This window comes from Amblyomma mixtum, chromosome 10 (genome assembly GCF_055824585.1).
Source record: "Amblyomma mixtum isolate Tamu chromosome 10, ASM5582458v1, whole genome shotgun sequence".
Taxonomy (NCBI): domain Eukaryota; kingdom Metazoa; phylum Arthropoda; class Arachnida; order Ixodida; family Ixodidae; genus Amblyomma; species Amblyomma mixtum.
This window is the reverse complement of record NC_143021.1, coordinates 177,952,662-177,970,108: the sequence shown is the minus strand read 5'-3', so window position 1 is coordinate 177,970,108 and position 17,447 is coordinate 177,952,662. Positions and strand designations below refer to the sequence as shown.

The 17,447-nt window shown below is 46.6% G+C and overlaps 1 protein-coding gene across 1 annotated transcript in view; it reads left to right on the top strand.

Annotated features, from left to right (window-relative positions):
• The window catches only part of LOC149327854 (protein tyrosine phosphatase domain-containing protein 1-like), a 92,594-nt gene extending 83,975 nt beyond the window's left edge, over positions 1-8,619 (top strand). The window contains exons 10-12 of the mRNA XM_089562411.1: positions 1,513-1,951; positions 4,428-4,727; positions 6,209-8,619. Of these exons, the coding sequence (XP_089418537.1) occupies positions 1,513-1,951; positions 4,428-4,727; positions 6,209-6,571 (1,102 nt within the window). The 3' untranslated portion in view covers positions 6,572-8,619. The remainder of the gene's footprint in view (positions 1-1,512; positions 1,952-4,427; positions 4,728-6,208) is intronic.
• The last annotated feature ends 8,828 nt before the right edge of the window (positions 8,620-17,447 follow it).

Here is a 17,447-nt window from a genome sequence, read left to right as displayed (position 1 = left end):
TAGCACCGCTACAGATAGTCTTGCTATCGATAGCGGTACTATCTCTAGTAACACTGTCGATAGTAACGATATTGATATTATGCATTTGTTGGCGAGCGGTATAACCAAACACATATGCGATACCTGATCGGTTTCACGGTCTCATGTGAATTAACTTTCCTGAGACTCAAGCTATGAGGGATGCCGTAGTGGAGGTCTCCGGGTAAATTTCGACCAGCTGTGGTTCTTTAACATGCACAGGGACAGTTCGGAAAAATTCCTGGACCTGCATCCGATGAAAGAACAAACAACACATGTTGTGCTGGCTTACACGACACCATCGTGTACAGCAGACGTCATCTTGCTGACGTAACCGCTGCAGAAATGCTTTTCGGACACATGCTTCGCAATTAGGAGATTTGCACGCTAACATTTTATCCAGCAACTTTACGTAGGGAACGTCTGCAGAGCTCGGAGACGTGTAGGCCGCGAAAACCGGCGAGTCCTATCAGTTACTCATACCATCACCTCCATACCACACGCTCGCGAAAATAAGTTTAGGATACAGTGGGTACGCATGGTTGATTTTATAGAATTGATAGAGCTATATATAACGAATAGTATCGATACGGCTGTCGGTTGTACTATCAATAGAACTATCGAAAGTACTAACTATCGATAGTACTATCGATAGTTTTCTATCACTACTCCCCCCCCCCTTCCCCCTGATGCATAACTTTCCTTTGAAATCGGCTCTGTTAACCTACAGAACCCTGATTTCTTTGTTCTCGTCATTCGATGTCCCACCATGTCAATTTCATCATCTTGGCTTCAGCTTTGACATCATTAACTTGCGCCCGTGCCCTAACCTCCTATGGCCATCTTCCTGTCTCTCGATGTTAACCTCATCATTTTCTGTTCCAAAGCTTGCTGTGCTATCAGCAGTTCCATTTCACGCGAATTATACAGCATTACAGATGCAATATACTCCATCTACTAAAATCTCTAGTTAAGCTATTTAGGGGAAATCAATGACGAAAACAAACCAGCTCCGGTGTTTATTTATTTATTTATTTATTTATTTATTTATTTTATTTTACTCTCAGGGTCTTTCAGCCATTGCAGAGGAGAGTGGGCAGAAAATATAGAACGAACAATGGAGAAAAAGGAAACGGGTATATAAAAGATTAATCCTGTGTATACAGTGTTAGATAATACAAAAATACATTAGTGCAGAACAAATCGTCAGAGTTTATACAACACCAGCCAAAGCTTTGCGAAAGTTTAGGTCAGGAATAGATACAATTTCATCAAGAAGATCGTTCCATTCCTTAGAAGTGTGGGGAACAAATGAGCGTAAGAAACTGTTTTGCATAAGGGGATGGCAACTTAGTGGGGATGATCAATACGGCGTGATAAGTAATAGGGGGTATGAGAGAAATTATTGTTTAGGCTGGAGTGATAATATAACTTGTGAAATAGGGCTCGTTTTCTTCATGGTCTTGACCTTTCTCACTCCTCCCACCATTCCAGCACTACGGTCGGTTCCACCTCCAGCACGAGCAGCACGGGACGGTGCCCCAGCTTCGAGCTGACGGACCTGGACCCCTTCTGGAACTACTTCCTCTCCTCCTCGGTGAGCCACGAGCGCTGGCGACCCACGGCCCAGAGCGAACGCGGAGACTCGGCGGCCACCAGCTCCTCGATGGCGACCAGCGCGGAGGACATGCTCTCCCCGTCCCCCGAGGACGAGGAACCGTCGGACACGGACGCCGTGCTGGACTCCCTGCTCATCGCGGGTCTCGCTGGTCTCTTCGCGTCCACGCCAAACAGCCCGGAGTTCAGCAGCTACGAGGACGAAGAGTTCGAGGCCAGCGAAGCCGGTGGCAGCAGTCAGGACGAAGAGACCCTCACCGAGAACGCCTGCTTCAAGGAGCTGTCCTCGCAGAAGGAGCTGCGCGCTCGGCGTCAGGTATGGCCCATGGCCACTCGCGTGTTAGTTCGTTGGACGAAAGAAAGTGATAGGTCCCCGCCGCGGTGGCTCAGTGGTTACGGCGCTCGGCTGCTGACCCGAAAGGCGCGGGTTCGATCCCGGCCACGGCGGCTGAATTTCGATGGAGGCGAAATTCTAGAGGCCCGTGTACTGTGAGATGTCAGTGCACGTTAAAGAACTTCAGGTCGGAGCCCTTCACTACGGCGTCCCTCATAGCCTGAGTCGCTTTGGGATGTTAAACCCCAATAAACCGATAAACCAAAAGAAGTGATAGGGTTTTAACGTAGTTAAACTGAGTATTCGTGCGAAAGCATGTTTTCTTTTTAGGTTTTATGGAGTTCAACGTCCCAAACTGACTCAGGCTATGAGGGACGCCGTAGTGGAGGGCTCCGGAAATTTCGACCACCAGGGGCTCTTTAATGTGCACTGTGTTCAGCCTGGTTGGCTCATGGTTTTGCTTTGCTGAGTCGTCGGCACGTCTGGAGACGATATCAGACTAAGGTTAATCTCTGATCATGGTTAAGCTGATTTGGCATGTTCGCGCCGCAGATTCGGAGGTTGATGAAGACGACGATGTGCCATGCACAGCGCGAGAGTGTGTTGCCGTTGAGCACGAGACGAGATCGGCTGCGGCGATAGCATAGCGCTCTCGTGCAGTGGCCAGCGAAGCTGATCTGTTCGCGCCGCCCCGGGTTCGAAACCCAGTCGCGCCAATATTCAGTTTGTTCCTGCACCCTCATGGTCATGCAAGCCACAAGATTCTTGGTTGGGTTTGACTCCGTGAAGTAGTGGTTTTGCAAAAAAAAAAAAAAAACTGGCACCACGGTTACGCTGATGCAAGGTGAAATCCAGCTACCTGTCGTCCTCAACGCGAAGGTAGGGAGATATATAATCGGAAACGCCTCTTGTACCGCGGAGTGGCTAGCCGGTGATAATGTAGTGAAGTTATCGCGGAACCGCAGAGATCATACTGAGAGCAAATGTAGTCAAACGTAGCGAAACTGTGACCAAGCACATCGCGCTCGCCGATGGCTCAGTGGTTACGGCGCTCGACTGCTGGCCCGAAAGACGCGGGTTCGATCCCGGCCGCGGCGGCTGAATTTCGATGGAGGCGAAATTCTAGAGGCCCGTGTGCTGTGCGATGTCAGTGCGCATTAAAGAACCCCAGGTGGCCGAAATTTCCGGAGTCCTTCACTACGGCGCCCCTCATAGCCGGAGTCGCTCTGGGACGTTAAACCCTAATAAACCAAACTAGACATCACGCTCGCTTCGGTGTTTCTTTCAGTTTTCTCACTCTCCCCTCTATGATTCTTTCCTTCTTCTTTTTCTTCTTCTTCTTCTTCTTCTTCTTCTTCTTCTTCTTCTTCTTCTTCTTCTTCTTCTTTCTTTCTTCTTTCTTCTTCTTCTTTCTAGAACCCCAGGTGGTCGAGATTTCCGGAGCCCTCCACTACGGCGTCTCTCATAGCCTTAGTCGCTTTGGGACGTTAAACCCCATAAACCAAACCAAACCAAACCTTCTTCTTTCTATTCCTCACCTCCACTTTGCGGATGACGGCCAGCATCAAGATCTCACGATCTGAAGGACTATTATCTGTTGGCATAAAACGAATCATGAGTAAAGTTATTTGCGGTGTTTGTAGTCAAATTTTACAGACCAGCGGGAATTGTCTTGGTCGCTGTTCCTCTCATGACTTACTAAACTGCTCATGTGACCCGAGTATCTGAAGTCTATGCGATGTTTGCTTCTTATCTGCGTCTATTATTTTCGTGGGCCTGGCTTACAATTGCGTTCTTTGCATCATTACGTATGTCGCTTTTCGTTTATGCGCGTACTAATGGGTGTTTCCCCTGAAAGATTAAAGCTTTTGGACCTGCTCTTGTGGTACTGAATTTCATGCGTACTCGTAGTACGCGGCTATCCAAGTAAATCCGGGAACGAAATATGAAATATGCCCTGTAGCTAGCTTGACAACTTCGCCTTTCAACGTTCGGGAGGTTTTCGCGGCAAGAATAAACGCTTTCTAATTAATTTAAATTTAAGCAGTTTATAGCTGAATTCTTTGTCAACACATCAGCTTGTCATGCTTTATACAGTATCTTTCTGGGCGCTACGACAAGTATGGCACGGTACTCACGTTAGCAGGCATCCGTACTGTAGACAGAGCACTAAGGCTGTTGTGTATTTTCTCAAGAACTGTTGTAGTGTTCTGAAATCTTGTCTCGGCATAGGCAGTTGCGACGAAGGAAAAAAAAATATTTAACATTGGCCCTCCGTGTTAGTTTTCCCTGAAATATCTTTATTGTGCCACGCTGCAGTTTTTATTTTTGTAATTTATACTTTTCGCTAGTCTTGTCAGTCATATTTACTGCTTGTGTTGCTTATTTCAATATACTTTTCGATCCAAGAACATCTAGAATTTTCTTAATTTCTTTTCCTGACTTTACGAAACCCCAGGAAGAAAACGCCTGCTCGTCCGTGGCCCTGTCTCCTTCGGACGTTGCCTCAGCACTGCTTCTGGAGCACAAGCTTTTGGGACCCGTGTTCCTGGCCCGCCTGCGGAAATACCAGCGCGAGCTCAACTCGAGGGGCGCCGCGTGGGACAAACTGAACGTCGAAGAAGACCCCGCGATCCTAGCTGGCCTCCTATGGTTCTGGTTGGATGAGCTTAGAGAACCAGTGCTCAGCAAACACGATCTGACATCTGTCGTCGTTCGGCCCACAAACCCCGTCGCCGTGCTCCTTAAATTGAACAAGGTATGTAAAGCCTTACGTATCGATGTGAACTGCGCAATCTGTGCTTGAGAGGTTTCAGGGCGGATAGTTTGCTGGTCATCGTACACACCCAATAAGCACTGGTATTCTCTTGGACGTCCCATGGACATCCTAAACGTCCATAGGACGTCCAAGGAAGTTTCAGTGCCCATTGGGCAGTGGCTTTGCACTGTTTAGGATTTAAGTCTGCCTCGTGCACAACCATTTCTGTTTGCCATTAAGAGTGCGCAATAAGATTATGTCAGGGAGCAATGATATCCTAGCCGATATCCAGAAGAAATGGGCTTGGGCCGGGCATTTGTTGCGAAGGCAAGATAACCGATAGTCGTTAAAGATAAGGGAATCGATACCAAGAGGAGGGAAGCGTAGCAGGGGGCGGAAAAAAGTTAAGTGTGCGGATGAGATTAAGAAGTTTGCGGCGATAGGGTGGCTACAGCTGGAAAAGAACAGAGTTAATTGGAGAGATAAGGGATAGGCTTTGTCCTACAGTGGGAGCAGTCAGGCTGTGATGATGACGATGATGACTTCAGGTCGGACATAGTTCAGGGAGGCGCGTATACGCGAATTCCTGGCGCTCGCATGCAAAGAAGCAGTCGGCATATACATTAAATCTGCTTTCAAAATGGCAACCGGATGTCACGAAATTTCTCTTGCCACCTCAATGAAAACAGCAATAATACAGCCATATTTCGTACATTGCAGCAGGAAGGTATCTTCCTATATCTCTATAAGCTCTCCTCAGTTTGCTTACCTCTCAATTTTTTATTAGTTTATTTATTTATTAGTTACCTGCATCGCCCCGCAGGGCATTACAGCAAGGGGGGAGGGTACAGACTTCATTATAGGTATAAAACAATTATTGCAATGCATTTAGTTACGTAATCTCAATATGTCCTATATTCATGGACCACGAACTTTGAAGGTGCATCCGTCCGCCAACTTTGTCATATTTATCACTACCACTGTATCATATTAGCCGAAAACAGAGGAAGGGAATTCGAGTGGTTGTTAATCATTCTTTTGAACAGTTATGGCCAGGGGCTGCCGATAGTACAGAGGGATTCGGTTTCTTGGTTCTAATATTGGAAAGTGGCCACCAGTAAAACAAGAACGCTTTATTTTAGGGGAAGGAGGACACTTAAATTACCACCGGCACTTTAAGTGTCCTCCTGAATTTAAATGACATTCTGACTTTGTTTTGGGCAGCGTCAGTGTGCATGGGTTTAACAAAAGAACGAACTGAGACAATGACACCTGAGCCACATTGACGCGAGACGCTTATCTATTGAGCGACAGTTGAGGACCGCTTGAATAGAACCTGAATACTCAGCCAAGGTTGCTCACTGGGCGGCAGTAAATGTCTCTAAAGTCACGCACTCCACAATTAGCGCTTGATTATATATCCGGGCACGATAGACTGTTCCTGAATACAAATGGCACATTTACTCTTCTCTTCCCTACAGGCAACCCGGTTCACGACCGAGTACCTGGTGAGGTTCATAGCACGCCTCAATCTACCGACCCTCGCCGAGCGGCGCAACGTGATACGGCGACTGACCAGCGCTCTCTGCCACCAGACCCTGTCCATCGACGGCATTCAACGACCCGCACTGGCCGGGTGGGCCAAGATGCGACAGGGCACGGCCGCGCGAGCCACCGAATTCATGGAGGTGCTGCACGACGCCGTGTGCGAGAACGTGCCTTCGGTCAGCCAACGAGACAGGCCCTTGCAAAAGCAGAACGGAACTCTCACCAACGGTGCTTCCACGTCCAGGGAGAAGAACTTTCGGGGTATCAACATCATGGCTTCTGCCATCGCCAGGTAGCAGCGCGAGAGCTACCGTGGGTGCAACTACCGCTGGACGTTGTGCGTCGAACTTCGCCGCTGGTTGGCGCGTAATGAAAGCTTCCAGAAGCTACTTGAACACGGTCTGTGACTTTTGGTAACAAGTACTCGAGGGTGAAGGAAAACGGGTGTGCCACCGCACGTCAGTGATGGTTCCAGTGTCATCCAAACTTACTTCCAGAAGCTACACGAACACAGTCCGTGACCTTTGGCAACAGGCAGGCAAGAGTGAAAGAAAACAGGCATGCCACCGCATATCAGTGATTGTTCCAATTGGATCCAAACTTGCTTCCAGAAGCTACAGGAACACAGTCCATGACCTTTGACAACAGGTACGCAAGAGTGAAAGAAAATGGGCATGCCACCGCATATCAGTGATTGTTCCAGTTGGATCCAAACTTACTTCCAGAAGCTACAGGGAGATGGTCCATGACTTTTGGCAACAAGTACTTTAGAGTGAAAGAAAACGGCTGAGCCGCCACACGTCAGTGATTGTTCCAGGTGGATCCAAACTTGCTTCCAGAAGCTAAAAGAACATGGTCCGTGACTTCTTGCAACAAGTGTTCGAGAATGCGAGGAAACATATGTGCCACTGCATGCCAGTGATGGTTCCAAGTGGCGGGATCCAAATCGGGCTAAGGGAACACGGCCTGTGACTTTCGCGAACAAGTATGCCAGTGATTTCAGGTGGATCTAAACTTGCTGGACGTTCTAAAGCTCACGTCGGCTGTCTGGGTAGTCACCAATGTCCTGTAAGAGCGAGACCTTCAAGCAATCTCAAGAGGCACGGTGCCCTGCGGCTCAACTTCCACTTTTTCGCGTCACTGCGTTTTGTCATTTTAGTCATTTCTTGTTCGGAAGACGACTGCTATTCTTCGTGCGTCCTTGCTTTAGTGGTCCTTGCTGTGAATGAACTCTGGCTTAGCTTCCACAGATCAAGATTAACGTAGAGTAGGCCTTGTGTCGTTGTGTGAGTAATCATGGGCTACAAGATTTTGCAAAGCTTTTCTTCGTATACTTCATTCTGATGGTACACTTCAACGAGTATCACAGCGGCCAGCAGATTGCGTGGAGTTTTTGTTCTTTGATCATAACGTAGACGTCCTGGGCTAACAAGCACTCGCTCTTTGCCACAAAGCTGTGCGCGTTGTGTGCACTACATTCACACTTCGAAGCGCATGCCACTTAAGTTATTCTTAGATAAACAATGAAAGTCGTTTTAATCAACAAGGCTCGGTTACAACAGTCGTTAACTAAGGACCTTGACAGGGCGAGAGCCGGCAATTATTCGACTGTTTTGTTCCAGGAATAAGCACTTTTCAGGTGGACTGTTGGCGGCTCTTACGAGAAGACAGGGTGATAGGGAACAGTGGACGGATTCATCAAACACTTCGCATGTAATACCAGAACTTTATTGGCTATTGGTTTGACTGTCGTCTTGTCACCATGACGACCCGATAGCACATGCACTCTGGCCAATAACAATTCCACCTTACTATGAGTCTAGCCCGATTACGGATCCAAATGCGTGCGGGATATGCGAATATGGCGCTGCATGAGCTCCTTTTGACGTTATATGATAAGAGGGGTCGCGAACTTTTTTTTTTGCGAAAGTGACATGCATGGAAGGAGTTTTCACTAGAAGTGAGGTAAGAACTTCAAAGATATTTGCATAATTTGGTAAGGGATACTACAATGAAGGTCGTTTTCCCAGCGCTGTCATGAGACAACAGCAGATGGGTCACGAACTGGCAACGACTTCATTGATGAGCCTACTCACAAATGTGAAAGAAGATTATATGAGGCAAACAGCAGAGATTTTGTATCTTCCCTCCAGCTCATAATTTTTTTCAAGCATTGCGCAGCAGTCTACTACCATATCACGCGGCAGTCTAGGATAACAAAACAATCGCTCATTTTTTATTGACATGGACATAAAAAGAGATGTTGGTGCGTGATTGTGGTGACGACTGCTCCTTTTCACATAATGGGAGAAAAACACCGGAACTAGCGACAAAACGCTCAACAATGCACAACTACAATACACACAATGCACAACTACAATACACACAATGCACAACTACAATACACACAATGCACAATACAAATAACGATACAAATAAATGCAAATACAGATACAAGTACAATAGAAACGCCAGAAGTGGTAACAGAAATTATAAAATTAAACTATAAGTAATGACATTAAGCCAACCAGAGGACGCATAGGAAGTGCTTGCAAAGCATTTTTATTTATGTGTGGTAGCAATGACATGCCATTTAGGCGTCCACAGATGTAAAGTTTAGAAAGTTGCAGGAAACATTGCCTTTAATGGCAGCGTTGAATCCTTTGTAAAGACGAATGGTTGCTTGCTCACAATAGATATAATGGTTTAAAATTTGTTTTAACAGCATCTGTACAATATAGTCAAGGACTAAAGTCTCTGCACCGCATGCACCCTAAACGAAGCCGATAGTTCTGTTGTTATCCATCCACTGGAAACCACACTTGTGGAGGTGAAAGAACAGGATTCTGAATTTCAGTTCCACAAGTGTGGCCTCGTTCCGGCAAATAATAACGGAGCTATCGCCTTTGTTTACAGCGCATGCGGTCCAGAGACTTTTTTCGCCGACTGTACGTCGAGAAACGCAGAATAATCAAAGGGCTGGACTTCCACTTACCTAATATGCGCCTCCTTTGTCTTGCCATTAACATAACTTCCCGTAACCTCCACGCGGCCTACACATAAGTTCAAGACTGAACAGAAACGTGATTAAGTCCACGGCCTAATAACGGCGAGGGCCATGTATAACACGCGTTGACATAATGTTATTCTAACTACTCGTGCTTACGCTTTGATGCAGTACTATACGACTGAAAACCGTCACAGACAAACCGCTATTAGATAAATAGAGCTTTAACCTAAGCGAATGCTCCACTGGCAGTAGCGAAAAGAAGAACAGTCGGTCATAAGACGCGTTAAATTTTTCAGTATGGGCTGGGTCGCGCCTTAGCCCTCGCATTGACCGTGGCAGTCGATCGCAGCGACAGGTTGTGCTTGGCACGGTGGCTTTAAAGTTTGAGAGGAAATCGATCTCACGGAAAGCACGGTCCCTTGTGCGAGTAGGGTGCTGCATGCTATTATGCAAAGAGGTACTTTGGACGCTGCTGTCGATAAAATGCATTACGGGCTTGTCCCGGCTTGCTGGGATCGACTGTTGCCAAAGAAGGCGAAGTGCTCTGTGGACTGGACAAATTAAATCCTCTTTGGACGTTATCGTAAATGTGTGCGCAGAGCAAATCTCAGAGCTCAGCTATGTGTATAACATCACAGCAAGTACCCAGACTCTAATCGACAGGAAGTTGGAGACATCCACTTTCTGTAACAACATATACCACAACCTTTACACTCGATAAGGGAGTAATTACTCATTGACGTCCACCCGAGCGCAGCCATACGGCTACAAAGGAAAGCTATACAGCTTTCTCAGAAACTGTATAGTTTCTTAGAAACTCTTTCTACTCCACCTTGGGGGATTCCCCTAAACATTTGACCAACACAGTTCCCACTTCGAGTTATTGATCAATTCGCTCTCGCCCTACCATAAGATTGCCGTCCCGGTTAGCTCAATTGGTAGAGCGACTGCTCCGGTGAAGCGGTGGTCCCGGGTTCGAACCCCGGACCAGGACGAATTTTTCTTTAACTGCGCTCGGGTGGACGTCAATGAGTAATTACTCCCTTATTACAAATCTACTCCACCTTGTGGGATTCCTCTGGAAGCTACAGTGGATGCTACACTGTGCTTTCCACGCAGCTGACATTTAATCCTTATGTTCAACATCACACAAGGGCATAATGTCCGTATCGATGCTTGCCGCACAAACGTCCAGATAATATAAGCTACGAGTACGCGCTCATAACTGTTCACAGGGAGACTTTTGACCGCGTTAACATGTTAATATTTTACTTTAAGGGAGTAAGGGGGGGAGGAAGTTTTTGTAGGTGCAAAACCTATTTGTTGCATAGAAATATGAGGCGTGTATAGGCCCCTATTCATTTGCGACTGGGGTAGAAGATTCGCATTTTTTTTTCGCCACTACGAGGCCCCGTTGGAGCGGTTGCCGGCAAAGCTCTTATGACGCTAGCGCCGCCTCGGCCTTACTTGACTACCAACAACTAAGGTTTTGAAGACTTCTTCCTCTGAATTGTATTAGCAAGCATAGCTCGAGGTGGTGTTGCTTTCAATTTGATATTTGTGAATCCTATGCAGCCGGAACTGCAGAATGCAAGGAAATTGCCATCACATTGGCGCAATGTTTAGTTGAAAGCTGGGGTTAAGCATCTAGCCGGCCTGCATCTGAAGAACGGTAAAGAATTCGTGGACCCGCGTGACCTGCCTCTCATGTACCATATCTATGAACAGCGTCGCAGCAAGTCTCTCGGTGTCACTAACTGAAAGTAATTTGGCGGCCTAAATTCCTCATGTAAAATTATGAAAACCTCGAGGGCGTATAATTTCTACTGCTACGATTTGTGAAGGCCCTTGAGGTGTAGTTGTAAAAGAAGTAGGAAAAACTTGCTGCTTGGAACTATCCCGGAATATGTTTCATCACAACCCGGAAGTTTTAAGGTTTTCCCCTGAGCTCTTGTTTATCCACCGTACTAAAAATGAAGGTAGATCGTATCAGACAGTCTCGGAAGACCGCAGTATTCAAGTCGCATCGAGGACGTTTCCGTGCGACCTCTCTCATTTCCAACGCTCAGGCATGCACTGGATTATCATCGGTGCCCACTGACCTTTATCACTTGTATCATAGCGCAAAACAAACTCATGTCCGCGCACACTGTCTATCTTCTTATAACTAACTTGAAAGATTTCTCCTGTTAAGCTTCCAATTTCAGTGACATGTGTAATGTTGTTCATAGCTTGTACAGAACTCTCCGGGCGAGGCTATTCTTCCTGTTGTCAGTGAACGTCCCCAATAAAAAACAAAACAAAACAACGATGTTTGTTGTTTACTATTCTTATTACTCACAACGCTCAAGTCCGTGGTGCCCGAGCGGCGAAAATTAGAAATAAAAGCCATAAACTACCAACATTATCTCACTAGTGGTCCGTGCATTGCAGAAGTGTAAAAAATAAAAAAAACAAAGTGGTAAGGTTTTAACGTATAAACAAAGTAGACGTGCGAAAGCACGTTTTCAGCCTGGCTGGCTCATCGTTTTGCTTTGCTGGGCTCGTCGGCACGTCTGGCGACGATATTAGTTCGATAACAGTATTAGTTCACGAAAACGACGATGTGCAATGCACATCGTGCGAGAATATGTATATTAGTCCAACAGCAGTATTAGTTGAAAACGACTGCGATGTGCAATGCCCAGCACGAGAATGTGTTGCAGGTTAACTGAGACGTGATCGGCTGTGGTTCTATGTAAAGAGTGTGTGTGTGTGTGTGTGTGTGTGTGTGTGTGTGTGTGTGTGTGTGTGTGTGTGTGTGTGTGTGTGTGTGGGTATACATACACACATATGTATATACATATATATCCTTTCTGTACAAAACGATATAAATAAATACCATGAGAAAAAAAAGATAGCGCTCTCATGCAGTGGCCAGCGAATATGATCTGTTTGCGCCGCCGTGGGTTCGAATCCCAGTCGCAGCACTATTTTTTTATATTGTTTATGGTTTGGACAAGGTCACCATCAAGGTCAAGCTTCACGCAAACTCGATGAGCCGGTTAGAGCTCGTGAAGTAGTTCTTTCGCACATAAAAAACTGGCCAATTTATTGACAAATATGATTACTGCTTATTCAAAATGACCGAATAATGATAATTTTTGAGTGTCTAGGAAAGATATAAAGCTGTCAAGAAATAGGCACGGGCATACAATAAATCGCTATAAAAATTCAAAACTGTTGCATAACCCGTTAATGAAGATGGCTTATGGGAGTTTAACGTCCCGATGCGATTCAGGCTATGAGGGACGCCGTAGAGAAGGGCTTCGGAAATTTCGACCACCTGGGCTTCTTTAACGTGCAGAATTTCGCCTCCATCAAAATTCGACCGCCGCGGCCGGGATCGAACCCGCGTCTTTCGAGTCAGCAGCCGAGCGCCGCAACCACTGAGCCACCCGGTTAATGAAGTGCGACCACAGAAATTTTTAGTTGCTTCTCCTTTGGGCGTTTGTTTTCAAAGTGAGTTATCATTTAGCAGATCTCCCGCGTATGTGTTGGACGACACCTTCACATTCATTTCGCTGTGACATTTACACCAAAAAGGCGTTTTTTCGCCATAATGCAAGGAATTCATTGTTGTAGTAACTAAAAAGTATTACCATTTTACAGTGTGTATCGTAAGTGACACGCTGGTCATTGTACATGGCTAACACTCTTCCATAACATACATGGCGAGATTTTATGCGCATATGTCGATAGTTAAAAATGAAAGAAAACTCTATGTAGCGGAAGAGCAGTGATTTTGCTTAGAAATACTCAATAACCGGACGGATCAATTCAATGACTTTATCAATACATTTTACGTGCGTGCGTCTAGAGCTTTCAAAAATTATAGAAGGCACTAAGTCTACTTACGTGCTGTGAATGCGAAAGAATTTGCGTTTCATCATGGGCTACTAGTCAACTGTATTTGTGTATAGCTAGTATTAGTTAGTGAGTAGTACTTATGTCTCAAAGGCCTTTCCAGTGAAGGCATTAGGCCAAAAGCCTTAGGGTGAAGGCCTTCAGACAAGGCCACGCGACATACGCGTACATATAAAGCGTCCCTTTAACCGATCCATCATGTGACTTCCGGTCTGATGAAGCACTTCCGTTTTGCTTTCGGTTTCATGGTGTCACTTCCGGTCTGATGCCATCACTTCCGGTTCCTGTACCATGGCGATGTTACACTGAATTTCTGTGGCCTGGGTTCGAAACCCACTTCGGAAGAAATTTTATTCTTCCTTTCCTGATGATGAAAGCACTACTAATGACGTCATCAGGTCACGTGGATGTTGCGGTTCGTTTCTCGTGGACGGTCGGTCTACGCCGGATTGTCTGACCGATGAGCCGTATAATGCTCTCGCATTAATAATATTGACCCCGCAAGCATGAAGCTCGCGCCCTACTGTCGTGGTCATACGTTTCGTTCGCATCTACGACCATTACGCGCACAACACTTGCACCCGGTTTCAACGCTCTTTCTGTCGGCAGATGGCGACACGGTGGAGCATGAAGAATCGGTGAGTGACGACGACAGGTTGACCTACAACAATGCTGCCATCGTCTATGGGGAGACCATAGCAAGTCGGCATACGTTTGTCTTAGATGAGAGAGCAGGCCCATTCGAATGCCGCATCTTCATGGTGTGTAACCCTGGTGCTTTTGATGTCAAAGAGAGTGCTGTAGAGCTGGAAACTGTACGGTTGTCGCTCTATTTGTTAATAGCAGCGGTGGAAATAACTACAGTGCAGGCAAAAGGCTGCAGGAAGAAGTTTTTATTACAGTATAAAGGAAACAATGAAATACGTACCATAATAGATGATTGGTTTGGTTTGGTTTATGGGGTTTAACGTCCCAAAGCGACTAAGGCTATGAGAGACGCCGTAGTGGAGGGCTCCGGAAATTTCGACCACCTGGGGTTCTTTAACGTGCACTGACATCGCACAGTACACGAGCCTCTAGAATTTCTCCTCCAAAGAAATTCCAGCCGCCGCGGCCGGGATCGAACCCGCGTCTTTCGGGTCAGCAGCCGAGCACCATAACCGCTGAGCCACCGCGGCGGCCATAATAGAAGAGTATACAAGAAGCCTGTTTTGCGAATAAAAAAAAAAGCCCTCGCATAAAGAGGTTGCAGGCATCGTGCTAGGAAACTAACAACAATGTGAGGTCATCTCAGTGGACGGAGTCTGCATGCTAGCACAAGTTACTTTCTCTTCGAAGGCGTGAAGTCCGCTCTCAGGCAGTGTTAATAGACCCTGTCTCTGTTTCCTCGCCAACAGCTATCATTTTTGTGCTCTTGTTAACACCTTTAAATTTTCCTGTTCGCATTTCATTTGACGAAGAAGGAGCTTCGTGCTCAATGTGATGTCAGTGCATGCTCAAGAACCCTAGGTGGTCGAAATTTCCTGAGCCTTTCGCTACGGCGTCTCTCATAGCCAGGGTCTCCCTGATAGGTTAAACCACCATAAACATTGTTGCCTTTTTATTGGTGCTCGCAATATAAAAACCAGTCCAAAGCTGAACATCCAGAGTCATTGCTCAGGAATAACGCGCGTGGCAACCATATACGAAAGAAGCCGCCCGTGTTAAATCCCAACGAAAAATAAATGTTACCATTTTTTTTTTTTTTTTGGGGGGGGGGGGGGGGGGGGGGGGGGAGGGTGGTGTCGATTAGAGGGTGAAATAATGCCTAAATGCTTGCAACATTTCCTTTGGTTTCATTCGTTTGAAAGACTGTCCGCTGCATCATTACTGGTTATCAGGAAATGAAAGGTGTGGTAGCTGTCTCAGATCTCGGCGGACACCTCAAATGATCCGTGAGAGAAGGCAGAAAGGTGGGAGTGAAAGAAGAAAAACGCGCCGTAGTGGAGGGCACCGGAATAATTACGACCACCTGGGAACTTTTAACGTGCACTCACTATCGCACAGTACATGGGCGCCTTTTGCGTTTCGACGGTTTCCGCGGCCGGATTTCGAACCCGGGTACTCCGGCTCAGTTGCCGAGCACGCTAACCACTGAGCCACCGTGACTTCATTCGAATACATTTTCGAACAAACTCGTCATCTTCCCTCCGTTCGATAAGTGAAAAACAGAGGTTTTAAAACACTTACTGTAAAACAAACGGCGGTGTGGATTGCCAAACACATGTCCTCATTCCTCGTCCTCTTCTTTCTTTCCACGCCTCTCTCTCTTTCTCTTTTTGTCCTTCCTTGAAGGGCGCGCGGTAACCCACCAGGCTTGGCTGTTGAAAAGAAGTCCTGTCGGCGCGTTTCCCGCGTTTTTTATTCGCGCGTTTTTTCTCCCCTGGTTCTTCCGGTCACCCCGCAACTCGTATTTTCGACTTCACAGAGGAGGAGATTAGACGGTACAAGAAGGGCGCGAAGGAAGACTCGCAGCACGAACATCGTGGCTCGCTCCAGTTTCTCGAGCCCCGCATCCTTTTTTCCGGCTGTCGTCGCCTCTTCGCTTCTCTAGTCTTGTTTTTTTATTATTTTTCTTGTTCAGCCGCTGTTTTGTTGTACGCAAGCGACGGCGACCCGAAACGTCGTAAAACGGTTCTTCTGCCGCGCGTGCATTTGCGGAAGCGTGCACGAGAACAATCAACTAACAAACAAAAGAAAAGGTCCTTGCCGCACGTAAAACTTCCACATACATTCGCGGTGATGCTTGCACGGAAAGCAGCCTTAAAACGCTAACCCGTAGGCGACCATACAAGCACAAGCCTGTGCAGTGCTCTGCATCCGGCGTGCCCTGGACTTTTTAGGAGAAGGGCCTCTCTCTTTCTGCTTTTTTGTTTCTTTTGTTACTCTTTCTCCACTTACGTGCTGACGTTCGTCGTCTGGGTCCATTTGCGTGCAACCGGGTCATCGGTTTAGGGAGGACAGAACGGTGCGTTATGAACGGTGTACCCGCCCATTCTATAAACACCGACGATGGCCGGCGAGCGAATTCTGGAACAAGCCTTATCGAACGGTTCTTAGTATACCGCGGAGTGATGCGACCCGACTATAGATACAAAGAAGAGGTAGGAAACTATCTAGACTCTTATCGACCCCAACATTACTGATTACAGCCGTCTGATGCAAAAGTACTGGCCTCTACGCGCCTAAGTAGGCCGTTCGAACGGCAAGCTGTGTTGTTCATTTATGACGGCCGCCGTTGCCTGAAGTCCCGATATAACTTTTAAAAACACGCGGAGTTAAACGCAATCTGCGGGAATGTGCAGGCACGATAATGTCTTGTTTCAAGCCCAAGGTTACTCGTAAGTGACGCCATTGTACAACCCGGTTCTCAGTGTAGACGACCGTGCTTGTTTGTTTCACGTACGCGAGCTTGCATTTCTTTTTTCACATGGGTAATGTGGAACAGTAGCTCTCGTTGTAATGAAGCATTAATCTAATGCATTAGCAAGCACGATCAGAGCAAAGAACAGAGAGAAATAGCTATACTTTTGCCGACCCGCATGTTTCTAGGGCGCTCAGTAGGTATATGTGGGGCTTAACGTTCCGAAGCGGCACACGTACCGTGAGAGACACAATAGCCGAGTGCACTGGACTGATTTCCACCGCCTGGAGTTCCTAACCTAACCCAACCTAACATAACCTAACCTACCGTAACCTAGCGTAACCTACCCTAACATAACCTATCCTAACCTAGCCTAACCTATCCTTACTAAACTTATCCTAGCCTAACCTATTCTACCTAGCGTTACCTAACATAATCTAACCCAAACTATAGCTTTACGTGCCATAAACCTACCTAACATAACTTAACCTAACATAACTTAACCTAAGCTAACATAACCGAACTGTTGAAAAACTATCGCGATGAAGCTAAAGACAGCGCTATAACATAGCTCAACAAGCAACTTAAAGGCATTGATTAAAAACCTTCATTCCTAACCTGGTTAATATATCTGCGGCAAAAACCAGCTCAAGGTAGCTCAGTTGCGCTCCATCATGCAGCTCAGAGAACATGTAACAATGGAACCACTTCCTAGCTAACATTATTCCTTCACTTTTAAAACTGCAATTTACTAACAGCGTGGTCATAGTATGAGCACGCTATAATCGACTGTGCCGAGACACGTCACAACGCTCGTCGGCGTACAGTCGGCTAAAATTATGCAATTGCGGCG